The 24,303-nt window shown below is 35.6% G+C and overlaps 2 protein-coding genes across 6 annotated transcripts in view; both read left to right on the plus strand.

The window, feature by feature from the left end:
* The window catches only part of LOC117911162 (CSC1-like protein At1g69450), a 69,859-nt gene extending 57,799 nt beyond the window's left edge, over positions 1-12,060 (plus strand). For 3 of the 5 annotated variants that reach the window (XM_034825391.1, XM_034825389.1, XM_034825388.1), the window contains 6 exons: positions 8,245-8,521; positions 8,976-9,251; positions 9,890-10,123; positions 11,048-11,090; positions 11,222-11,322; positions 11,462-12,060. In XM_034825391.1, coding sequence (XP_034681282.1) covers positions 8,245-8,521; positions 8,976-9,251; positions 9,890-10,123; positions 11,048-11,090; positions 11,222-11,322; positions 11,462-11,620 — 1,090 coding nt within the window. In that variant the 3' untranslated portion in view covers positions 11,621-12,060. Of the gene's footprint in view, positions 1-8,244; positions 8,522-8,975; positions 9,252-9,889; positions 10,124-11,047; positions 11,118-11,221; positions 11,323-11,461 lie in introns of those variants that run through there. The other 2 variants (XM_034825392.1, XM_034825390.1) reach the window with 2 other exon arrangements.
* Positions 12,061-14,226: 2,166 nt separating this feature from the next.
* Positions 14,227-19,044, plus strand: LOC117911161 (protein argonaute 7-like). The gene is made up of 3 exons (XM_034825387.1): positions 14,227-15,413; positions 16,107-17,328; positions 17,471-19,044. The coding sequence occupies exons 1-3, from the start codon at positions 15,092-15,094 to the stop codon at positions 18,930-18,932; spliced, it is 3,006 nt and encodes a 1,001-aa protein (XP_034681278.1). The 5' UTR covers positions 14,227-15,091; the 3' UTR covers positions 18,933-19,044.
* Positions 19,045-24,303: the final 5,259 nt, after the last annotated feature.

The raw sequence follows: 24,303 nt of genomic DNA on the forward strand, positions 1-24,303 counted from the left end.
TCCAAGCCATATTTTGCCACCAAACCATTTTATTTAATACATAGTGATGTTTCGAGACCATCTCGGGTTACTACTAGTATTGGAAAAAAAGGTTTGTGACATTTATTGATGATCACACTTGTTTGTGCTGGATATATTTGATGAGGGAAAAAATTGAAGTTGAAAATTTTTTTAAAGAGTTTTACACTATGGTTGAAAACCAGTTTCAAAGAAAAATATGTAGCCTTCATTTCTAATAATGGAACAAAATATTTTAATGAGCTCTTAGGAAATTTTTTAAAAGGAGAAAATAGAGACCCAACTTTGCTCTGATACCATGAAGAAAAAGAATATTTCTTTTCTTAACAAAGACGAATTATTTACATAGCTATACACGTTTCCTTCAAATAGGAAAGTCTAATGCACAAAATTAGGAAAGAATAACTACTGTCTAGCTAATATCCCTAATTTACAGGATTGACTAAACAACATAAATACAAAAATGTATACTACAACTATCATATCCCTTAAATCTCCATTAATTGAACCAAATCTTCAATTTCTCAACAAATCCTTTATTCAATCCTATAAAAAAATTGAAATACTCTTTCTTTCTCGAGTATCTTCTCAAACCAAGCATTATCATTAGCATAATTTGTGATATCTTACATCTGTTAGTAGAAAAAGTTCCTACCACTATATATGTATGAGCTCCTTTTAACCATGTAGATGAGCTTTAAAGTCATATAAGGACACTTTTTAGAGTTGATGATATCAACATAGTTGGTAGCAGATCATTACAAATGGTACCTGAGCCAATCCCTAATCTAGATTTGAGCCTTTATACTATTTGTTTGGTCCTACAATTCTATGGGATACAACAAGTACGTCGTATCTGCATAGGGGGTGATTGTGATAAATCACATCAATTGGGGAAAAAGTTCTTGACACTATATATGTATAAGTTTTTAAGCATGTAAATGTGTTTTAAAGCCAAAAGGGCATCATTGGGCTTAGAATGGACAATTTCTACGTGGTTGGGAACGGGTTGTTACACAACTCCATTCAAGATCATAAAACATATCTAGTTCTGCCATAAGTTTTTTATGACCTAGGTTGGACGAAAGTTTAATGTCTAACATCAACTGATTACTAACGTGGTTAGGCCTTGTATGTGGGGCTACCTCTACCCTCCCATTAACTTAAGCTTTTGGGAGTATATGTGGTCCACATCATTTGGTATTAGAGCAAGGTTTGGCCTAGCACGCTCCGAGCTTGCTGACGTGGGGATCAACTATTGAGTGGAGGTGTCTAGCGTAGGATGGACAGAAGTCCAATGTCCCACATTGGCTAATTACTAACATTGGTTAGGCCTTATATGTGGAGCTACCTCTACCCCTCATTAGCTTAAGCTTTTGGGAGTGTATGTGGTCCCACATCATTTGAGGATGCTATAGTACCTGGTTACACTTTGATCTCCTTAATTGGTCTCTTAAATCTTTATCTTGATCTCATACACTTGTGTTGAGTTACCTGAATCTGAGTACATTTCACTTACTGCATCCCACAATTCTTTTGTATTTGATAAGAAGAGGTCTATTCAATCTCAGTTTCCATACACCAGCCATGCCATAATCATGGAGTTTTCTGAATCCCACAGTGGAAAACCTAGATCATCTTCTGATGGAGTTGTATTAGAGCTTGTCAAATAACCTAACTTCCCTTTTCCACTAATAAAGAGCTTCATGGACTGAGACCACTGCAGGAAATTTTGTCCATTCAGCTGGTGTAAGGTGGTTTGTAGGGAATTACTATCTCTAGAACTTTGTGATGGAATTGGTTTGTCAAATTTTGTGGTGTCTCCAGAAATTTCATATTCACTTATGATATCTCCTCCTAATAGCTAAATCATCCCGAATAGATAAAAGTAATAGAAAAATAATCTTTTATAATCTGGCAAAGAAACTAGATTGCAAATAAGTCACTAGTCGTGGGAAAGAACCAGCTTCTATTCCATGAATGCAGTTTTAAGAGAAGAATGAAAAATTCTTATTATTTTCATTAAGAAAAATAGGAATACAGATGCTTATTTATATACAACTATGTGTGCTGAATTCTATCTACAAAATAGGAATCGAAAACTGAATTAGAATAAAACTAATTCCTAAACTTCATAAATCTTCAACAATCTCTTACTAAAAAAGAAATTCGATGTTGTTTAGCAAGGACACAAGATTTGCAATAGAAATTACTAGAATTACTATCTTTAAATAATGAAGGAAATAGTGTTGTTAAGACTAGAAAAGGAGGATGTCCTAAATGGTAGTGTCATAGCCAAATCTTTTCATAAGTTTTCTTGAAATTTGAGACCAATCCTTAATAGACTTTCATGCCTCCAAGTTGTATCTAAGTGGTATATTCCATCTCTCAACTTAGCATGCCTAATCATCTTCCTTTAACATGGTCCTAAGAATGACAACCGGTTGGAACAAATGTAACCAACCAATCAAGATCTTTGGTAAGCTTTCCTATGAACAAGTTATATGAGAGTTTTGGAACATGTAAAACAAAAGTTAAGAGACAATAAAGAGAAATTTGTACATTTCCCTGTCTAGCTGTGGGTGAATATGTTCCATCAACAACTCTAATTTTTTGCCTTCTTGAACATTGGATTCCTGAAACTAGCCATATGGTTAGAAGTATGTGAATCTATGATCCAAGTATTGAGAAAACAAGGTTTTTAAGAAATAATAACTATTGTGTTTCCATTCTTCAACTCTTCAGAGGTCTTCTCCTCACAAATAAGCACAAAAGCCTTTTCAAGATCAGGAAAGGGAAAAAATCGAAAAAATTGTGTTTCCAATGCCTTATCACATACTTCATCAAACTCAAGGTTAAGTACCACCAAAAATTGAAAGACTCACTCCATCTCCAACACATCTTTCAACTTCTTCGTGTTGGCAACAAACTTCAATTCTAACCTTTTGATAAAGATCTAACTCTATTAGTAAACTTTTAAGAGTGTCGTAGCAATTTGTAATGTTGGATGATCCTTGCCTTGTCTTGATAATATGCCATTTTATCTCAATATTTTGAGATGCGAAACCTATGTTATAGTAGGTTTTATTCACAACTTCCTAAATGTGTTTGGTTGTGTGAAGGAGAATGATGCAACACATGATCATCGTTGGTTTCTATTTTAAGCTCATCATTAGTTTCCTTTAATTTCTATTTTAAGTTCATCATTAGTTTCCTATTTCTAGTTTTAGTTTATAATTATCTTTGTTTTTTATTTCTTTTCTAGTTTTTCTAGTTTCTAATTATCTTCGTTTCCTATTTCTAGTTTCCTATTTCAGTTATTTCCTTTATTTTTTCATTACAAACATTATTTAAAAACTTATTGTAATTGTTAGAAGTAGTTCAATATAATTTATCAAAATTATTCCCTAATTTTCAAATCCTATTGTGATCTTTGTATTTGTTCTTGAGTGTTTTTCCATTTCGTTTTGAAACAAACCTTCTGCAGCACCAAAATTGGTATCAGAGCAAGGATTTTTACCTTGATCTGATGGCTAACAACGGTTCCAGTGGGAAATGAACCATCGACGATGAACAATTGTTCGAAAAAAATCAAGTAACGACTCGACGGGATCGGCGAAACTCTTCGTAACCTCACACATATGGTGGCTGCGTTGACTATCAAAGGGAAACCTGAACCCATGGAGCAACGACCAGACTAGTGTGGTGACCGGCTTGTGGGGGCTACAACGACCAATGCCGGCCACAGATTGAGCCAGAAACAACAGAGGCGCGGTTCGCACGGGCCCAGTCATGAATCGTAATTTTTGCAAGCCCTTTCCATTACGAGTGTATGAGTGGCGGAATTGGGGAGCTCCTAGGCGATGTGACAATGATGACCTCCGACAAGGAGTTCTGGCTGACAACGACAGCAAGTTTGAGGCTAGTGGTGGCTTTCCACGAGTGGCTGCAAGGGTTTTTGATGAACAAGATGAGTTTTTCCACTTTTTCAAGATGGTGATGATTTTTTACTTCCACAATGGAAGAATATTCAACAAAGGCAGCAATGGAGGTTGAAGTATTCATTTAGAGAAGAAGATGATTTTCATTTTGATTATCATGCTAACGATCAAGGTTAAAATAACAAGGATTTAAGATGAAGAGGAATTTACTGAGTTTTGACGACCGATTACATATTGAAGATTTTCTTGATCGGGTCCATACTGATGAAAACTTTTTCGACTATTTGAATATTTCAGAAGAAAATCAAGTAAAGCTTGTGGCATACTAGTTGAAAGATGGAGCTTCTGCATGGTGGGAACAACTTATATATAGTCATCAACGGCAAGGAAAATAACGTGTTTGTACTTGGCCCAAGATGAAATGATTGTTACAAAGGCGATTTCTCCCTTCGAATTATGAACATTTTTATACCAACATTATCAAAATTGTCAGTAAGCCAACTGTACAATGAACGAATACATGGAGGAATTTTATTGATTAAATGCCTGAGTTAATTTGTCCAAGACAGAGGATCAATCAATTGCTCGTTATATTGGAGGCTTAAAGCTAGTTATTCAAGATCGACTGGCTCTTCAAGGGGTTTGGACCATGGCAGATGCAGTTAATTTGGCAGTGAAAGTGGAAAATCAGATCAATAGGTCCACAGTGTGCACTCAGAGTAACTTTTGGCAACCAACCCAATAAACTTCTTTTGCTTCAAAGGGGTCAACAACTTTAGGCAACAACGATAATAACAATAAAGAGGCCCCTTCAACTCAAAATTCAGTGCAAAATCGAAGTGGAACTTCAGCTCTTGTTTGATCTAATACTCAAGGCTAGAACTAGCAGCAACAATGAATCAATAATGATCCTTAAGTGTGTCCAAATCTTGGGAAATGTTTCCAGTGCAACCGACCAGACCATCTTTCAAATAATTGCCCAAACAGATGATAAAGAGGAACCAGTTCTCGAAGCAAATATCTATGAGAGTGCTGAGTTTGCAGAAGGGGATGTGGGGAAAGAAGTCACATGCATTATCCAATAACTTTTGCTTGCCCCCTAAAGAAGCTAGACAACTCTCAACGACATAAAATATTTTGGATTCGATGCACTATTCATAATAAAGTGTGCAATGTGATCATTGATAGTGGCAGTAGCGAGAATGTTGTTTCCAAGGCTTTAGTGAACACTAAATTTGAAGACTAAGAAGTACCCTTCTCTATACAAGATTGCATGGATTAAAAAGGGTCCGGAAATTCAAGTGCCGGAAGTTTGCAAGGTTCCTTTGTCAATTGGGAAGTATTACAAAGATGAGATTGTATGTGACGTGGTGGATATGGATTCTTGTCATATTTTATTGGGGAGGTTGTGGCATTATGATGTTGGTGCCACTTATAAGGGTTGAGATAATACTTTCGTCTTTTGATGGTTTGACAAAAAGATTGTTTTGATGCCACTATCTCAATTGTCAAAAAACAATTTGGTTACTAAGAAAGATAAGCCACTAGTCACCAATATAATGGGCCCAGATATCTTTTAGCAAGTCAAGGAGCCGAATTTTATTGTAGCATTGGTGGTTAAAGGCCAATGTGAAGCAACTATTGATATTCCCACCAAGGTTCAAGAGGTACTTGCTGATTTTCCTGATTTATCTCCTAATGAATTACCTAATGAGTTACCTCCTATGCAAAATATTCAACACCATATCGATTTAATACTTGGAGCTAGTTTGCCTAACTTGCCACATTATTGTATGAGCCCAACTAAGTATGAAGAGTTGTAGTGACAAGTTAAGGAGTTGCTTGATAGAGGCTTGGTTTGTGAGAGCATGAGAGTCCTTGTGTAGTCTCAGCTTTACTCACCCTAAGAAGGATGGTAGTTGGCGCATGTGTGTGGACAACCATACTATCAACAAAATAACGGTCAAGTATCGCTTTCCGATCCCACATCTTAATGACATGCTTGATAGGTTAGAAGGTTTTGTGGCTTATATATATATATAAAAGGGTTAGAAGATGTTGTGGTGTTTACCAAACTTGATTTACGAAGTGGCTATCACTAGATTTGTATTCGACCAAGCAATGAGTGGAAGATGACTTCCAAGGCTAAAGATGGCCTTTGTGAATGGCTAGTGATGCCATTTGGGCTATCAAATGCATCAAGCACATTCACGCGGTTGATGAACCAAGTGCTTCGTCCATTTATTGGAAAATTTGTGGTGGTTTATTTTGATGATATTCTCATTTACAGTAAGAATGAGGAGATGCACTTATCACATCTCAAGATAGGTGGTTTATTGGAAGATTGGTGATGATGCTTACAAGATTGATCTTCCAATTGATATGAACATTTCCAATACTTTCAACGTTGCTGATATCTTTGAATACTTTCCCTCAGATGAGTTTTCTTTGTAGCCACAAAACTCGAGGATGAGTTTTCTTCAAGTGGAGGGGATTGATGTAGCACACGATCATTATTAGTGTCTATTTTAAGTTCATCATTAGTTTCCTATTTCTAGTTTTAATTTCTAATTATCTTTGTTTCCTATTTCTTTCCTAGTTTTCCTAGTTTCTAATTATCTTCGTTTCCTATTTCTAGTTTCCTATTTCAGTTATTTCCTTTATTTTTTCATTACAAACAGTATTTAAAGGCTTATTGTAATTGTTAGAAGTAGTTCAATATAATTTATTAGAATTATTCTCTAATTTTCAAATTCTATTGTGATCTTTGTGTTTGTTCTTGAATGTTTTTCCATTTCGTTTCGAAACAAACCTTCTGCCGCACTAGAGAAGGTATGTTTTGCTGATCTCTGGCTGCCTAGAATTCAGCAACCAAGACCTCACCATCGAGTTTTCAAGCTCCCAAGTCTCATTTTTCCCATTTGTCTCTCCTATAGCCACACCATTATTCTGCCGATTGGTATTTGGCTTGACTACATCAAAAGACGATCCTTTACTTGGTGGGCCTTCTAACATGACTCTTTCTTCTATTAGCTTCTAACTTACAATTGACAACACTTCATTGAGAGATGGAAGTGTTTCTTTTCCAAGAATCTGCACTCTTAACCTGATCATATTTAACATTTAATCCAGCTTAAAAAACTCTCTTCCTTTCAACAAATTTTTGTAGCATGGCTCATCTTCACTTTTCATCTTGAAATTTTGATAATAGTCCAACTTAAGCCACAAACTTTTTAAATTATTATAGTAATCAATTATAGACAAAGTACCTTGATGGATGAGATCTTTGTTTTAATTTCATAAATCTGAGTAGCATGTTGTACCTTGGAGTATGATTGCTTAACGGCCTTCCGAATCTCCTTCACTCCTAATTTGTGGTTGCGTTGAGTTGCAAAGCCAAGACATTATAATTGAATTCTCTTCATTCCATGCAACAAACTTTGTGTCATTCAGCTGTCACGGTTTGATTGGAATTTTGGGTGGGGGGGAAGATTTGGACATTACTAGATATTTCAAACATATTGAGAAAACAAATAAAATATAGAGAGCATGGGAAAACCACCAATGACAGTTGTATTTCTGTCTATTGATTTTGGCAATGAAGGCCAAGAATCATTAAAGTTGCAGCAAGAAGACTGCACTTAGTTATGACAATTAAGGCTGAAGAACAGAGAAAGAATTTGCTCTGATACCTTGTGAACCATCATGGAATTGTATTTCTTGTATTGATGGAGGAATTTACAATGAGTATACACAGGGTTTACAGGGACTTGAGAGAGTATGTCATGGCAACTTATGTTGTAATCCTAATTTAGTCTCTATAAATACAAGATTCAAGTGATTACAAGCACACTGCATTAGGAATATGGAGTTATTTCTCTCATTCTCTCTTAATTCAAACAATTTCAGGCGCTTATAATTATTTCATTATGTTGTTCTCTCTTAATTCAAGCAATTTCAGACAGTTGAAATAATATCTTTATGTTGTTCTCTCTTGATTCAAGCATTTTCAGGCGCTTAAAATTATTTGTGTCAATTCTCTATCTGTAGTTTTACAAATATTACTATATATTTGTTGAAAGTGTTTTCCCTGATTTTTCATGCTTAAGAAAAATTTCACTTTTTGGCAATTATCATTGGAGTGATTTGTGCTATTGTATGATCTGTAGCATATATTATGCAGTTTCAGAACCAAAATTGTAGTAATTAGTTAACATTTTCATGTTCAAATCTTATTGAGTTCAGTAATTTGATGGAAGTACTGAAACTTGAAGTCTTCTTGCAGAACTATTGTCAGTGAAGTAATCACAGGATACCTTCCCAGCTTGATACTTCAGCTGTTCCTGAAAGCAGTGCCTCCAATAATGGAGTTCTTTTCTTCCATTCAAGGATACATGGCCCTTAGTGACATAGAAAAAAGTGCATGCAACAAAGTACTTTGGTTCACAATTTGGAATGTTTTTTTTGCAAACGTGCTTTCTGGATCAGCTTTATATCTAATTAACATCATTCTTGATCCTAAGAATATTCCAGCAAAGCTAGCTGTTGCTGTCCCTGCACAGGTGAGAATATTTTCATCTATGGGAAAAATATTTACAGTTTTATCTAATGATTTTGGTAGAATACGTTGTTTCAGGAGGGACAGTTGATTTTTTTTTGCATTAACTTAGCTCAGTAATAAGCCTCTAGTTGACTATCGGACCAAATTATAGAGTCAGCCATCCTTTTTTTGGGAGGCAGTTGTGCCCTTCAGGGACATAGCTGCATTCCTTGTGTATTGTTGTATCTCATTTGAAGAAAGCCAAAGTTGTAGAGACAGGTTTAATTTGGAAAGAAAGTACATCACTGAGATTGTTTAATAAGTGTTAGCAAACTCAGTCTGAAAAGTTTACAATTTAGTTGGTCCATGAGATACCAAAAAGGAATACTTAATACCATCCCATGATACAATCAAGTTTCATCGTTTTGATATTAGCTTTATTTTCATTGTTCTAACATTGGTAATTTTGGATGTAGGCATCGTTTTTCATTGCTTACGTTGTCACATCAGGATGGACGGGCGTTTCATCGGAACTCTTTCGTGTGATCCCTTTTATTTGCAGCTTAATAAGAAAACCTTTTGTGACAAGTGAAGATGATGACATTGAAGTTCCATCTATTCCCTACCATAAAGAAATTCCAAAAATCCTTTTCTTTGGTCTTCTTGGTATAACATATTTCTTCCTGGCTCCACTGATTCTGCCCTTCCTTTTGGTGTACCTATGTCTTGGATACATCATATTCCGTAATCAGGTCAGTTGGATATCCTTCAGTTCTTTTGAACCATGAATTTTATATTTGATGCCTTCCAGTTTTATCATTTCCATACAGGCACTCTAGTTATATTGAAATTCACTTTGGTTAGATAAATCATTTTTGCATGAACATACATGATCAAACAGTGCATACTTTGGCCTTTTGCATTATTAACTCCTTTCACATGCTGGACTACTGTTCATCTAAGGCAAAATGTGTCAGATAAAATGCGATTAATTATCACTACGGTGTTATCATTCAGCTAACTTTGAATTGGGCTTTGAGTAAAAATCACACTGTTGAGCAGGTCCTATCTGTCAGCTCCATGTAATGTTCACCACTTAATTGGATGATCAGGACAGTCCAAAATTTTCAGACAGCATTTCAAACCCATGTAGGATATTATTATTGTATAAATGTATTTATTTTAGAAGATGAGTTATATACGCTAGGAAGCCTTTTATGCATGCCTATTAAGATATTTCTCTGTTTTAAAGGGGTACTGAAAACGAGGGTACTGCAATTCTTCATTTCATATTTTTTCTATTGGCTAGTTTTTATGTTGCTCAAATCTTTTGGAATTAATTTGGAGAAGCTTGTACTAACACACTCTACCAACATATTTTATAATGCAGTTCTTAAATGTGTATGCTCCCAAGTATGAAACTGCAGGGAAGTTTTGGCCTATTGTCCACAATTCAATGATATTTTCTTTGGTACTGATGCATGCCATTGCAATTGGAATCTTTACAGTGAAGAAGCTCTCCTTAGCGTCAACTTTAATATTTCCACTTCCAGTCCTCACACTTCTCTTTAATGAGTATTGTCGGAAACGGTTCCTTCCCATTTTTATTGCTTACTCAGCTGAGGTATGTTTATCCATTGTAACATCATCAGACCCTTGCATGCTTCAACTTTGCTCTACTAATGAGATTATTCTGAATTTGAATCATAATTCAAATTGTGGAGACTATCTGTTCTGTACTTTCTATATTCCAAGAGTTGATATTGGCATAATAAAGAAAGTGGTCTAACACTGATTACTAGAAGAGATCATCCAAAGTGATCATGGTGTATCATGACATATTATACACCAAGAAAAAAGAATAAATTTATATGTTTTAGGTCTGAATAAATGTGTATCGTTATTATTAAACTATCAACTGACCTAAAAGCTTGAGTAGTTAGGTAGTAGGCCAACAATATATATCAAGTTTATTTGTGCTAAAACCTTGTCTCACGGGAAATATTCTTTTTAGGCACGTACATGGTATAATGCATATCAAGCTCATTTAGGCTAATAGCCCTAACACCATGTCTCACAAGAAGCCTCTTCCTGTAAACTAGGCTCTAATGTCATGTATGCTACTAATTGCCCTAAAAACTTAAACTAATATGTGATAGATCAACAATATATATCAAACTTATTTGAGTTATAGCCTTAACAATTATTTAGATCATTTTATGGCATTGTATTATAAAATAACATTGTGATTGAACACAATTTTGGCACATAGAAAAAATTGATTTGTTGGTGGTATCATCATCTATTGATTTTTATCATGACCATGTAATCCATGCTCAACAATAATGTTAAGCCCACCCCTTTCATGCTTTCCTCACAGCCTTTCACATCAATTGAACAAAGGTTTCCACACAATCCACACCAAAAAATAACAAGAAGAAAAAAATTCACTTAACAGAGAAATTATACAAACTGGCTAATTTGATAATTGATATGATAACTCTACTTTCACCTCTGAATGAGTTCCGTTCATGGCTTTTACCTTCAGTTCTACTGTCTCACCACTGTATGGTTCAAGGAAAAAGGACAAGGTGATGCATTTGAACCTTAGAGTCTAGGTATGTAGGTTTGGGCCTAATACTTACAGTGGTTGTTTTGTCTACGTATACAATACTGAAATTGTTGTTGTTGATGTTTAGTTTTCTTTTCCTCTGTTCTCTAGGAAACCGAAGGGAAAAAAAATTGGGGGAAACAGTATCTGATGGTGTATATTGTTTCTTCTTGTTATTTGGAAATATGGACATCAGAAAAGGAAATAGAGTGGTAAAATCACAACCATATTAGCTAATGTAAACCTGATACATCAAGGGGATCTCACTGTATGAAATCTTTGTATCACTTTACTTCAGCCATTCCATTAAATTCTCGGCCCTTATCTTTTCCAATGCTTCTGTGTTTTCAGAGTTTGATAAAGAGGGACAGACAAGACCAGAATGAGCCTTCAATGGATGAATTTTTCCATGAACTGGTTACTGCCTATCAGGATCCTGCTCTCGCACCAATTCAATACTCTTCAAATAGGGACAGCCTTACCAGTCCCCTTATCTCTTCTGATGTTTGAGGCTGGGTATTGGTCAGCATTCCATGATGCTGAGGTGACTTAAAACAGTTGGTGTGCATTATGTTGTGATGCTTGGATTTTCTTTATGAGCAAGTGCCTAAAGGAAAGCACTTCCCTCATTGTGTTGGGGGTCATCTTATCCAATTTTTGTAGATTGAGCATAGGCATGCAAAGCAACCATCTACTGTTGATGATGAGCTGTGTTCCATCCAGATGGAAATGTGGACTGTCATGAACTATTGATGAATGCATATGTGGTATCTCAACTCATCACTTTCTCTCTTCTCTTCTATGCTTCATCAAAAGTTGGCAAATGTACCAACTGTGTGCAATGTAAATGAGTCACTAAAAGTTCACTGTTTGCAATATGAATGGTGGATAAAGGTTGTTGACTAATAACATAGGAAATAGGAATAAAACTTTTATCTCCATTTCTATTATTGCTTTCTCCTAGGCCAATCAAAATCACAATGATGAAGCAAAATATCATAACATAGGAACAGTACTGATCAGAAAAGGTAAGGACAGCAATCTTCTTTCTCGATTCAGAGCAGATTGTCAAAAGTTGCTTTATCTCCATTTGCTTAAGTCATGTTTATGGAATGACTCCTTTCAAACTATATTTTAATGAGAGAAAGAGAGTGATCAACGACACAATTATGATATGCATTGCTAACTTTGAGATTCTTTCATTGGATGCTATCATCTCAAATTTGAATTGAGAGATGCAGAGCACATAGCAGCTAGCCATGCTCCATCTTAACCTAGAGTTAGTCTTGTCCAAACAACCTTGATCTTTTTGTGAGTCAATGACACTATAAGAACACAAGGACAAATGCTAGGAATCACATAAACTGTGAATCAGAGCATACATGAATTATAGGATGAAATTTGGGACTTGGCATCTAGGCACTGTGCTCAGCTCTTTCTCAATTCACCTCATGCATGATGATAATGTGATGTTCCACATTGGATAAGTGAAAAATCTTTTGATCATATAGATGTGTTTTAAATCCCCCAAGACCCCATTGGGCCAGCTCTGGGCAATACCTGTATGTATGATTGGGGGGGATTGTTATAGATTGTGTGTTTGATGAGAATATATATACTTAATTAGAAGGAAAAACTGGTAGGTTGTCACTGAGCTTGTTGAATTCAATGAACCTGCCAATAGGACTAGGTCCAATAATTCTAAGACCACCAATATAACTTGAATGTGATAGACGGATTGTGATTCACATTTGTCCCTCATCCCTCGTATTGTTTTTACTGAGCTTGTCTTTGCTTGTTTTAACTTTTCAAATGAAGTCTAGAGAAAGCATTGGACTGCTACTTTATTTGCAGAATCAGTAAAGAACATGTAAACAGTCAAGAGGCAAGCATTAGGTACTGTAACTTTATTCTGGGCACTGCAGGATTCATTAATTCTACCTAGTACAGAGATAACTCCTCACCTATCAACTATCTTGAATGCCATATGTACAATGATATGATCACCCATCTCAGCTATCCTCCATTTAAAAAAAAAAAAAATGAAATTCAAGTTATATTTCATTATGCCATGATTAAAATAATAAATCAAGGTAAAAGAAAACATGTTGACTTCCATCTCAATGAAAAAGACCAAGGGGGTGGGAAATTTTCTTTCCTATTGTAGATTTTGTTGTAACCCATTTTGGGATTTTACTTTGAGAGCAAGGTTTCACATCTCCCTATCCCTTTATAACTTGTCCTTTTTTCTTCCATTTTTCTAGGGGTCTATACTTGATGTTACAGGGAACGAAAACCCTACCTGGCAACCCAGTTGATGGTATTATCACACTAAAGTTTCTAACTGAAACAGTTATGGTCTGTTGTGGCTATGGTGGACAAGCTGAATATTTATTTGGCCAGAGCTGTAGTTTTCCATTAAAATACCAGAAAGCACATGTGCTTTTCTTTGTGACCATCATAATGAAACTAAAGTGAAGATAAGACCATCATCACAACTTTATAGTTGGCTAGTGATTAGGATGCCTAAGATTTCCTCTCTCAATTCAGTGAGGGTTAAATAACAGCCACCCAATTTCAAGCTTTCAGCAAGGTGGGTAACTTTCTTTTCCTCTTGGCAGGTAATTGAGGCACATGGCCAATGTGATTGAGCCAAGTGTCAGCTTGCAACAGCCCTAATTTTTTTGTCCCTACACTAAGGAATCCGTATAAAAAAGAAGTGGGACTACGATGAGTGTGATGTGGTCCAACTCAAAATTGAGTTGAAAACCCTAGGCTCCATACTAATTATGTTGTCCCATCACCACATTCCAACAATGTTTATCCTTAGAAATCAAAAAGACCCACCTCCCCCTTCCCAAGTGCAGGAATGGTCCCTTGTCATCCCACTAAGCATTGAACATGTTGACAAAAGATGGAGCAAAAGGGGGGCTGTTACTTGTAAGCAGAAGTGGATGGAATAAATGAAAAAGGGTCCTCAGGCGCAAGGGCACCTTCCATTGTTTTTCACCTGTTTTTGGTACAAGGGGGATTGGGTTCAGGCAAATTGAATAAGAAAGAGGGGAATACCTAGCTCCAGCATCAATCAGCAAATGTGATATGTCTAATAAGCAATTAAGAAAGAAAGAAAGAAAGAAAGAACCCCCTCAACTCTTGACCCTGCTGACATCTCTTTGCCAACCTATCTCATTGACTAATAATTACTTATTGTAATGGGGTTCTTCTATATGCCCCTCCTCTGTCCACTGTCCTCCACCCTTTTTATCTTTTGGGTCTGCGGAATGGACCCAGTAGGATCCAGTATGTCTATATGCTAAAAACTTTATTTATGGATATCATATCCAATTGATCAAGTCCAGGATGCGAAGACATAAATAACACGTTAATCAAATTGAGCCAAAGAGAACATGAAGAGTTCAATCACTCTCGACGGCAGTATGATTAAAGAGTAAAAAAGGAGAATAAACCTTGCTTCTTCCTCTTCATTTGACTTCAAAAAAGATTCCAGGAAAAAAAGAGGGGAGGAAAAGGGCTAGCATAGGCTTTTATATATTTTTGACAGGTAGTCCATCGATGATAACAAAACTCCCACTTACACAGATAGGATCATAGGAATACTCTTTATTATGCACAGATTGCATACCTCCAATTCCAAATTCACATATCCGCCTCATGGTGTGTGTGGCCTTTTCCTTTCTTTTTAAGGAACCCAGGTGCCTCCCTTTTCCCTTTGAATTTATCATTCATCACCATCAGAACCTCTTTCAGATTTTAGAACTGGACATAAAGAATCAGAAGAACTAAAACCCAGACCAACACCCCTCTCCTCTCACTCTTAAATAACTACAGTTTCTGCTGAGAACTCCCCCACAGATATCAGAAACATAGCCTCTCTCTCTCTCTCTCTTTCTCTCTCTCTCTCTCTCTCTCTCATGCTCAACGGCCCTTTTCTCTCCCACTTTTTTCCCTCTCTATCAAGTCATGGAAGAAACAGAAGAGTCCAATGCTAACAAGAAATGCACTCCCAAAAGGAGTTTCAGAGGAAGGACCAACCCTCATGACCATCAGTTGTTGCAATACTCAAATCCTTCCAGGTTCTCTAACCAGAACCAGTACCAGAGCTACCCAGCTCTTCTCCCTCTGCCTCCTCCCATACCTTTGCAACTAACTGCAACCCCACCTCTGCCTCAAAACCAGAGCTGTAGATCAAAAACCCATTTGCATAAACCTTCATGGAAGCAGAACAACCCCCCTCGTGCCACCTCCTCCGATACCCAGGTCTCAGTACTCACAGTATTACCAGGTACACACTGTAGGGGAACCCTCTTCTTTTCTTCGTTCTTTTTCTTCTTTGTTTCTGTTCTCATTTTCCCCCATCTTTATAAGAGCATATATATGAGTTTGATTAAGAGAAAACCCACTTTTCTTGCGAAGGGGATTGTGATATTTTGGTTTTGTCGTCTATGGATAAATTCTGTAGAGTGGCATTCAGTCATGCATCCACCCATAGCTGCATAAATGACTAGAAGAATCTGTTTTCGAATTGGAAGCGAAGTATGTTACGGTTGTTTTAAGATTTGTGTGAGCCTTGCAACTCTATGGAGTAATGCCTGAGTGACAGCATCAAGGTGTCACCCAGTTGAGGTTTTCCATCTTCACAGAGGCAAGCAATCGTCTTTATGCAAGAACATTAGAGATTCTTGGTTGGATGCCTCAGCAACAAAATATGTTGAAAACCCAATGGTCTTTGATTGTTGTGTTACATATTTGTTTATTTATTTTCCAAATATGACTTTCTGATATACTGTGTTTTAATCAATCAGCAAGGGGAGACTGATGAACTTGCCAATTCTAATATGAAAAGTTCATAGTTTTTTATTTGTCTTTTTCTTTACAATCTTTGGGTATTCTACCGCCGCACTTGGTCTAGCTTTAGACTCCATAGATTGTTTAAGTAGTCGCTTACATTCTTGTTTCTGGTCTCCCATCCAAACAGCATCGGAGGACACCCAGCGGCGAGCCAGTTCCCCCCTTAGAGGAGAAAATGGAAGGAAGGTCATGGGTGCCACACAAGCACTGGTGGCTGCAAGAAGACCGGATTCTGGTGGAGTAGAAGGGCCAGTTATCTCTCTCTTGGCAAACCATTTTCTTGTCCAATTTGATTCTTTGCAGAGAATTTTCCATTATGATGTTGAGATCTCTCCAAATCCTTCCAAGGAAGTTGCTCGAATGATCAAGAGAAAACTAGTAGAGGAGAACTCTGTTGAACTCTCTGGTGCTCTTCCTGCCTTTGATGGACGAAAGAATCTCTACAGCCCAGTTGAATTCCAAAATGACAGGCTTGAGCTATTCATTAGCCTTCCAATTCCCACTAGCAAGTCATTGTCCCCCTCAGGAGACTTGCAAGAGAAGCATCGACAGCTTAAGCTCTTCCGCATAAACATCAAGCTTGTGTCCAAATTTGATGGAAAGGAATTGAATAGCTACTTGAGCAAAGAGGGAGATGATTGGATTCCACTTCCTCAGGATTATCTTCATGCTCTGGATATTGTTTTGAGGGAGAGCCCTGCTGAGAAGTGTTTGCCTGTGGGGAGATCCCTGTACTCGAGCTCAATGGGAGGGACTAAAGATATTGGAGGAGGAGCGGTTGGATTAAGAGGGTTCTTTCAGAGTCTTAGACCAACCCAACAAGGACTTGCTCTCAATGTGGATTTTTCAGTGACTGCTTTCCATGAGAGCATTGGAATAATACCCTACTTGCAGAAGCGAGTTGAGTTTCTTCGAGACCTTTCCCAAAGGAAGACAAGAGGTTTGACCGGTGAAGAAAGGAAAGAAGTGGAGAAGGTATTGAAGAATATCAGGGTCTTTGTACGTCATAGAGCGACTGTTCAGAGATATCGGGTGCATAGCTTAACTGAGGAAACTACAGAAAATCTCTGGTTTGAAGACAGGGATGGGAAGATTCTGAGGCTGGTGAATTACTTCAAGGATCACTATGGCTACGATATACAGTTCAGGAACTTGCCATGTTTGCAGATTAGTAGGAGCAAACCATGCTATCTTCCTATGGAGCTTTGTATGATCTGTGAAGGCCAAAAATTTCTTGGGAAGCTCTCTGATGATCAAACTGCAAGAATACTTAAAATGGGCTGCCAAAGACCAAGAGAAAGAAAAGCCATTATTGATGGGGTCATGAGAGGAGCAGTTGGGCCAACAAGGTAATCACATGATAATCTCTAATATAGGGTTGGTGGGTTAGAGAAGAAGAATGTTCTTAATATTCTCTTCAACACCTACAAATTAATCTGGTTTTTCTTCCAATTGTTTCTAACAAATTTGGTTTCTTTTGGCTTTTGACAGTGGCAGCCAGGAAAGAGAATTCAAACTCCATGTTTCAAGAGAAATGACACGATTGAATGGAAGAGTTCTTCAACCTCCTAAGCTAAAACTTGGTGAGGGTGGGCATGTAAGAGATCTAATTCCTTCTCGTCATGACCGGCAATGGAACCTTTTGGACAGTCATGTGTTTGAAGGGACTTGCATAGAAAGGTGGGCACTGATTAGTTTTGGTGGCACTCCTGATCAGAAATCCAATATTCCCAGATTCATAATCCAGCTTTCTCAAAGGTGTGAACAATTGGGCATCCTTCTTAACAAAAACACTATCATGAGCCCCCAGTTTGAACCAATCCAACTTCTCAACAATGTCTCCCTTTTGGAATCCAAACTGAAGAAAATCCACACAGCTGCATTGAATAATCTCCAGCTCCTTATATGCATAATGGAGAGAAAGCACAAAGGGTATGCAGATTTGAAGCGAATTGCTGAGACCAGCATTGGGGTTGTAAGTCAGTGCTGCTTGTACCAAAATCTTGGCAAGTCGAGTTCACAGTTTCTGGCAAACCTGGCTCTTAAGATCAATGCCAAAATGGGAGGATGCACTGTTGCCTTGTACAATTCACTTCCTTCCCAGATACCACGGCTGCTTCGGCCTGATGAGCCAGTCATCTTTATGGGTGCTGATGTGACTCATCCTCATCCTCTTGATGATTTCAGCCCCTCCATTGCTGCTGTGGTTGGGAGCATGAACTGGCCAGCAGCTAACAAGTATGTTTCAAGAATGAGGTCCCAGACCCATCGTCAAGAAATCATCCAGGATCTTGGTGCCATGGTTGGAGAAATACTGGATGATTTTTATCAGCAAGTATCCAAACTCCCCAAGAGGATCATTTTTTTCAGGGATGGAGTGAGCGAAACCCAGTTCTATAAGGTGCTCCAAGAGGAGTTGCAAGCTATAAGAGTGGCTTGTTGTAGATTTCCCAGTTACAGACCTCCCATTACTTTTGCAGTGGTGCAGAAGAGGCACCACACGAGGTTGTTTCGGAATGAAAGCAACCACCCATCTTCCACAGGAAACCAGTTGTTGGAGGAGAACATTCCCCCAGGGACAGTTGTGGATGCTGTGATTACACACCCAAGGGAATTTGATTTCTATCTTTGTAGCCATTGGGGGGTGAAGGGAACAAGCCGACCAACCCACTACCATATATTGTGGGATGAAAACCATTTCACTTCTGATGAAGTACAGAAGCTGGTTTACAGTCTATGCTACACATTTGTGAGATGTACAAAGCCTGTGTCGTTGGTCCCACCGGCTTACTATGCCCACCTGGCTGCATACAGAGGCAGACTCTACCTCGAGCGATCAGAATTCACTACATTTACAAGTAGTACTTGTGCACTCTCCCGAGCTGCCCCTCCTAAGACTACTCCTCTACCCAAACTCAGCGAGAATGTTAAGAAACTAATGTTCTATTGCTGATATGCTTTTTCATGAATTCTTGAATTCTTGAATTACACCACATGGATGGATGTAATATAATCTTATATGTTACATTCAAATTTAAGCAAATTAATTGCAAAAGATTCTCATATATGTATGTATATATGTAACAGGAAACAAGCATCATCTTAGATTGAGTGGAACTCCTCTCTGCTCCTTACTAACCAAACCAAACCAAACAACAGAAAAACAGCAAAACAGTGGTTGCTCCTGCAGCTGACCCTAAAACAGTTGCCGGAATAAAGGAAGAGGAGGAGAGAGAAATGGGGGGGCAGTTTGGGAATAGAAAGGAGGAGAAATGGTGTAGAAGAAGAATCTGGTTAAAGTTACAAGTGTGGCCCTCGCCAGTGAGTACTATACTCCATTTTTCCATTTTTCCCTTCTTCATGCATGCAACAAGAGCAGCATGAAGAATTGCTGCAGGAGGGAGGGAGAGAGAGAGAGAGAGAGGAAGGGAAAGAAATAATAAAAGAATCCTAAATCTGGGGACCCAGTAAATGGGGATGGTAGAGTACTACAGCAGGTGAGGGCAGTGCCTGAAGCACTGATACTAGCAGTGCCAGCACACACACAAGAATGGGGAAGAATTAGGATGAAGATAAAGAGAAAGGAAACAAACAAAATAAAAGCCAAAAAAAGATGGGGGCTTTGAAGTAAAGCCACTGCACTCTGACTTTCGACTTCCCATTTTGTCTCTTCACACCTCTCTGTCTCTTCCTCCGTCTCTCCCCCCTCTTCACCTCCCCAGTCACCAGTCACAACCATTCATTTCTCTTTAGCTTTTCTCTGCCGGGCCAAAGTACTGGAGGAGTGGGGTTGGGCAGGATGAGCAGGTATGTAGGGACCAGGGGATTGCAGGAGCTTTTGTCTTTTCGTGGGGCCTTTTCTTTAAATTCAGCTTTGCTGGGATTCTTTTTCTAACAACTCCTCCGGAGACGTGTCCAAGGAGGATTGGCTCATAATGTGGCTGCTGACGCTGGCTTTCATTCTTCCTCCTCCTTCCAGAGCTCTTTCATTCTGCGACTCTGTGAAAAAGACAAATCTTCTTCAAATTTACTCCCCATATCAACAGACAGCAATAGGGTAAAGGTGAAGGTAAAGGTGAAGGTGAACGTAAAAGTAGAGGAGTCAAGCCCTTAATCCAAGCGCCTTTCTTCCTGCAATAAAATCTCATTGATTCATTCACTCATCTGTCATTTCAATCCAAACCTACTTCCAGCCGCACCCATGCCATAAATCAGTTTTGCAGTGGTTGTATGAGAGAATCATAGATGGGCGCCACCATCAAATCAAATCAAACGCTGATGAAATTAATATCATCCTTAGAGGCATGGTTTCAATTATGATACCCAAAACAATTTTTCAATATCATACCTCCAAATTTTAGCAAATGGGATTGTAAAATATGTAAAAGAATTGTAATAAAAAATTAATTTACGGTTATAAGTATTTGTAGTAAAAACAAATTGAAAAAGTTATGAGGTAACTTTAATGATTTATAACCTACATGATGTTTGGGATTTGTTTTTAAAAACTAAAATATGGTTTATGAAAACCGTTATATAGTATTTTATAAAACAAAAGTTTGTTTGGTAGCCTAACTATCTAGTTTGGAATACAGTTTTCTATTTTTGAAAACAAAAAAATATCATTTTGAATTCAAAACATATTTTGCTTGAATTTCTCTAAAATCGATATTTAGGAAATTGTTCCCAAAATACAATGTTTTAAGATAGCATGCTTAAATCATTTTCCTTTACTTTTGCTACTATTTTAAAAATACACAGAAAAACTTTTATAAATTTGGTTTGTGTGAAGATCTTCAAAGGTTTGAGTTCATCGTCTTTTTTTTGTTTTGTTTTTTTAGGTTCAACATATAGATCATCTACTCATCTCAAAAGGAAAAAATGAAAAAAAGAAAAAGAAAATCTTAGAAAACTTACAAAATTTTACTTCATTTTGAGCTGAAAATGTTGGTTTATTTATTTATTTATTTTATTTTCTATTTTAACAATTTTTTATCCTCTATTTATGATGATCGATTTCATCTTCATCGATGGAGAAGGTAGTGGGGGAAACTAGAACTAATTTATTTTTTTTTTCTTTTTGGCTTACAATTTTTCTTTATCATGATTCAAATTTTGAGCAATCTAGAACTCAAGACCTTGGGTAAAAGGTTTGACTCTAAGGGTCAAACAAGCAATCAGGGGAAATCGAATATTCTCTAACCCTAGATCACATAAGGTGCATTAAACCCTTATCCTTTTATGTGAAAGTGTTAAAAAAGACAAATTTTCTTCAAATTCACTCACCATATCAGCAGACAGCTATGGGGTAAACGTAAAAGTAAAAGTAGCGGAGCACAAGCCCTTAATCCAAGTGCCCTTCTTCTTTCAATTAAATCTCTTTAATTCATTCTACTATACATTCACTCATCCGTCATTTCAATCCAAATCTACAACCAGCAGCACCAATAAACCAGTTTTGTTGTGGTTGTATGAGAGTATCATAGATGGGTGCCACCATTAAATCAAATCAAACAATGATGAAATTAATATCATCCTTAGAGGCATGGGTTAGATTATGATACCAAAACAACTTTTCTATTAGATTTCTCCAAATTTTAACAAATGGGATTATAAAACATGTAAAAGAATTGTAATAAAAAATTAAATTACTCATTGGTTACAACTATTTGTAATTAAAAAAAATTGAAAAAGTTATTGGGTAATTATTACTTTTGATAATTTATAACCGAGACTATGTTGGGATCAGTTTTTAAAAACTAAAAAATAATTTGTGAGAATTGTTGTATGATATTTTGGAATATAAAAGTTTGTTTTCAAGAAACATCTTTAAATAATTTAGAAAACAAAAGTTTGTTTTTGGAAAACACCTGTAAATAATTTTCCTTACTTTTGCTACTATTATGAGAACGAAAAACACTTCCGTATTTTTGGTTGCTAAACTTGCTTTATGTGAAGATCTTGAAAGATCTTAGTTCATCCTTTTCGGGTTTGTGTGTGTGTTTTTCTTGAGTTCAACATACTGATCTAGTGATCTAAAATGGAAAAAATGAAGAAAAAATAAAATCTTAGAAAACTCAAAAAAAATTTACTTCATTTGGAGTTGAAAATATTTGATGGTTTTTTTTTTTTTTTTTTTTGCTTTCTATTTTAATTTATGGTGATCAATTTCATCCTCATCAATGGAGAAGTTAGTGGGAGCAATGTTTTTTGAATCAGATATTGAAATGGAAAAGTTAATAGTTCACAATTCACTAATCAAATTAGTGATTGAATCGTGGTCAAATCAATGACATCATCATATATAATTCATATTTTATTAAATGAATTTTTTATTTTTAGAAAACTCACAAAAATTTACTTCATTTAGAGTTGCAAAAATGTTGGGCTTTTTGTTTTGTTTTTTAATTTTTTTTGCTTTATATTTTAACAAGTTTTTTGTCCTCTACTTATGGTAATCAATTTCATCTTCATCAATAGAGAAGTTAGTGGGAGCAATGCTTTCCAGACCGGATATTAGATTGAAAAGTTATTAATTCACAATTCACTGATAGGATTGCTGTTGAACTATGGTCAAATTGGTAATGTCATAAATATATAATTTATATTTTATTAAAATTAAAAATAATTATGATTTTAATAGTATTTTATGTCAAATTAAATTATAAATATAAATATATAATATATTAAATTTTATTAAATAAAATATGTATAATATTTAAATATGAAGATATAATTAAGATGGAAAAATTAGAATATTTAATGCAATTACATATCTATGTATTTTGCTTTTTAAAAACTTTAAAAATGATTATATTAATTAATTTATATTATTTTTATATTTATCACTAATAATTATTATAAAAATAATAGTAGCTATAAATATTTGTGTTTGTTTAAATATTTTATATGATAAAAATTTAAAAGAAGTATCAAGTATATATAAATATTTACCATATTATTAATCAAATGGTCATGCTACCTATTTTGTGAGAATTGTTGTATGATATTTTGGAATATAAAAGTTTGTTTTTAGAAAACACCTTTAAATAATTTAGAAAACAAAAGTTTATTTTTGGAAAACACCTTTAAATAATTTTCCTTTACTTTTGCTACTATTATGAGAACGAAAAACACTTTCGTATTTTTGGAAAACTTTGCCAAACTTGCATCATGTGAAGATCTTAGTTCATCCTCTTTGGGTTTTTATGTGTGTGTGTTTTATTTTTTTTGAGTTCAACATACAGATCTAGTGATCTCAAATGGAAAAAATGAAGAAAAAAAAATCTTAGAAAACTCACAAAAATTTACTTCATTTGGAGTTGAAAATGTTTGGTTTTTTTTTATTTTTTTTGCTTTCTATTTTAATAGGTTTTTTACCCTCCATTTATGGTGATCAATTTTATCCTCATCAATGGAGAAGTTAGTGGGAGCAAAGTTTTCTGAATCAGATATTGAACTGGAAAAGTTACTAGTTTACAATTCACTGGTCAAATTGGTAATTGAATCGTGGTCAAATCAGTGACATTATAAATATATAATTTATATTTTATTAAATGAAAAAAATGAAGAAAACAAATCTTAGAAAACTCACAAAAATTTACTTCATTTGGAGTCGAAAATGTTGGGCTTTTTGTTTTGTTTCGTTGTTTTTTTTTTCAAAAAAAAAAAAAAAAAATTGCTTTCTATTTTAACAAGTTTTTTATCCTCTATTTATGGTGATCGATTTCATCCTCATCAATGGAGAAGTTAGTGGGAGCAATGTTTTTTGAATCGGATATTGAACTGAAAAAATTATTGATTCACAATTCACTGATAGGATTGGTGGTTGAACTATGGTCAAATCAGTAATGTCATATATATATAATTTATATTTTATTAAAATTAAAAATAATTATAATTTTAATAGTATTTTATGTCAAATTAAATTATAAATATAAATATATAATATATTAAATTTTATTAAATAAAATATGTATAATATTTAAATATGAAGATATAATTAAGATGAAAAAAAAAATTATGATATTTAATGCAATTACATATCTATGTATTTTGTTTTTTTTAAACTTTAAAAATTATTATATTAATTAATTTATATTATTTTCATATTTATCACTAATAATTATTATAAAAATAATAGTAGATATAAATATTTGTATTTGTTTAAATATTTTATATGATAAAAATTTAAAAGAAGTATATATAAATATTTACCATATTTACCATATTATTAATCAAATGGTCATGCTACCTATTTTGTTAACCATATGCCTGAGTTCAATTCCCTACCATGCAAAGCTCTTTTTATTATTACCAAAACC

Source organism: Vitis riparia, chromosome 3 (genome assembly GCF_004353265.1).
Source record: "Vitis riparia cultivar Riparia Gloire de Montpellier isolate 1030 chromosome 3, EGFV_Vit.rip_1.0, whole genome shotgun sequence".
NCBI classification, from domain to species: Eukaryota; Viridiplantae; Streptophyta; class Magnoliopsida; order Vitales; family Vitaceae; genus Vitis; species Vitis riparia.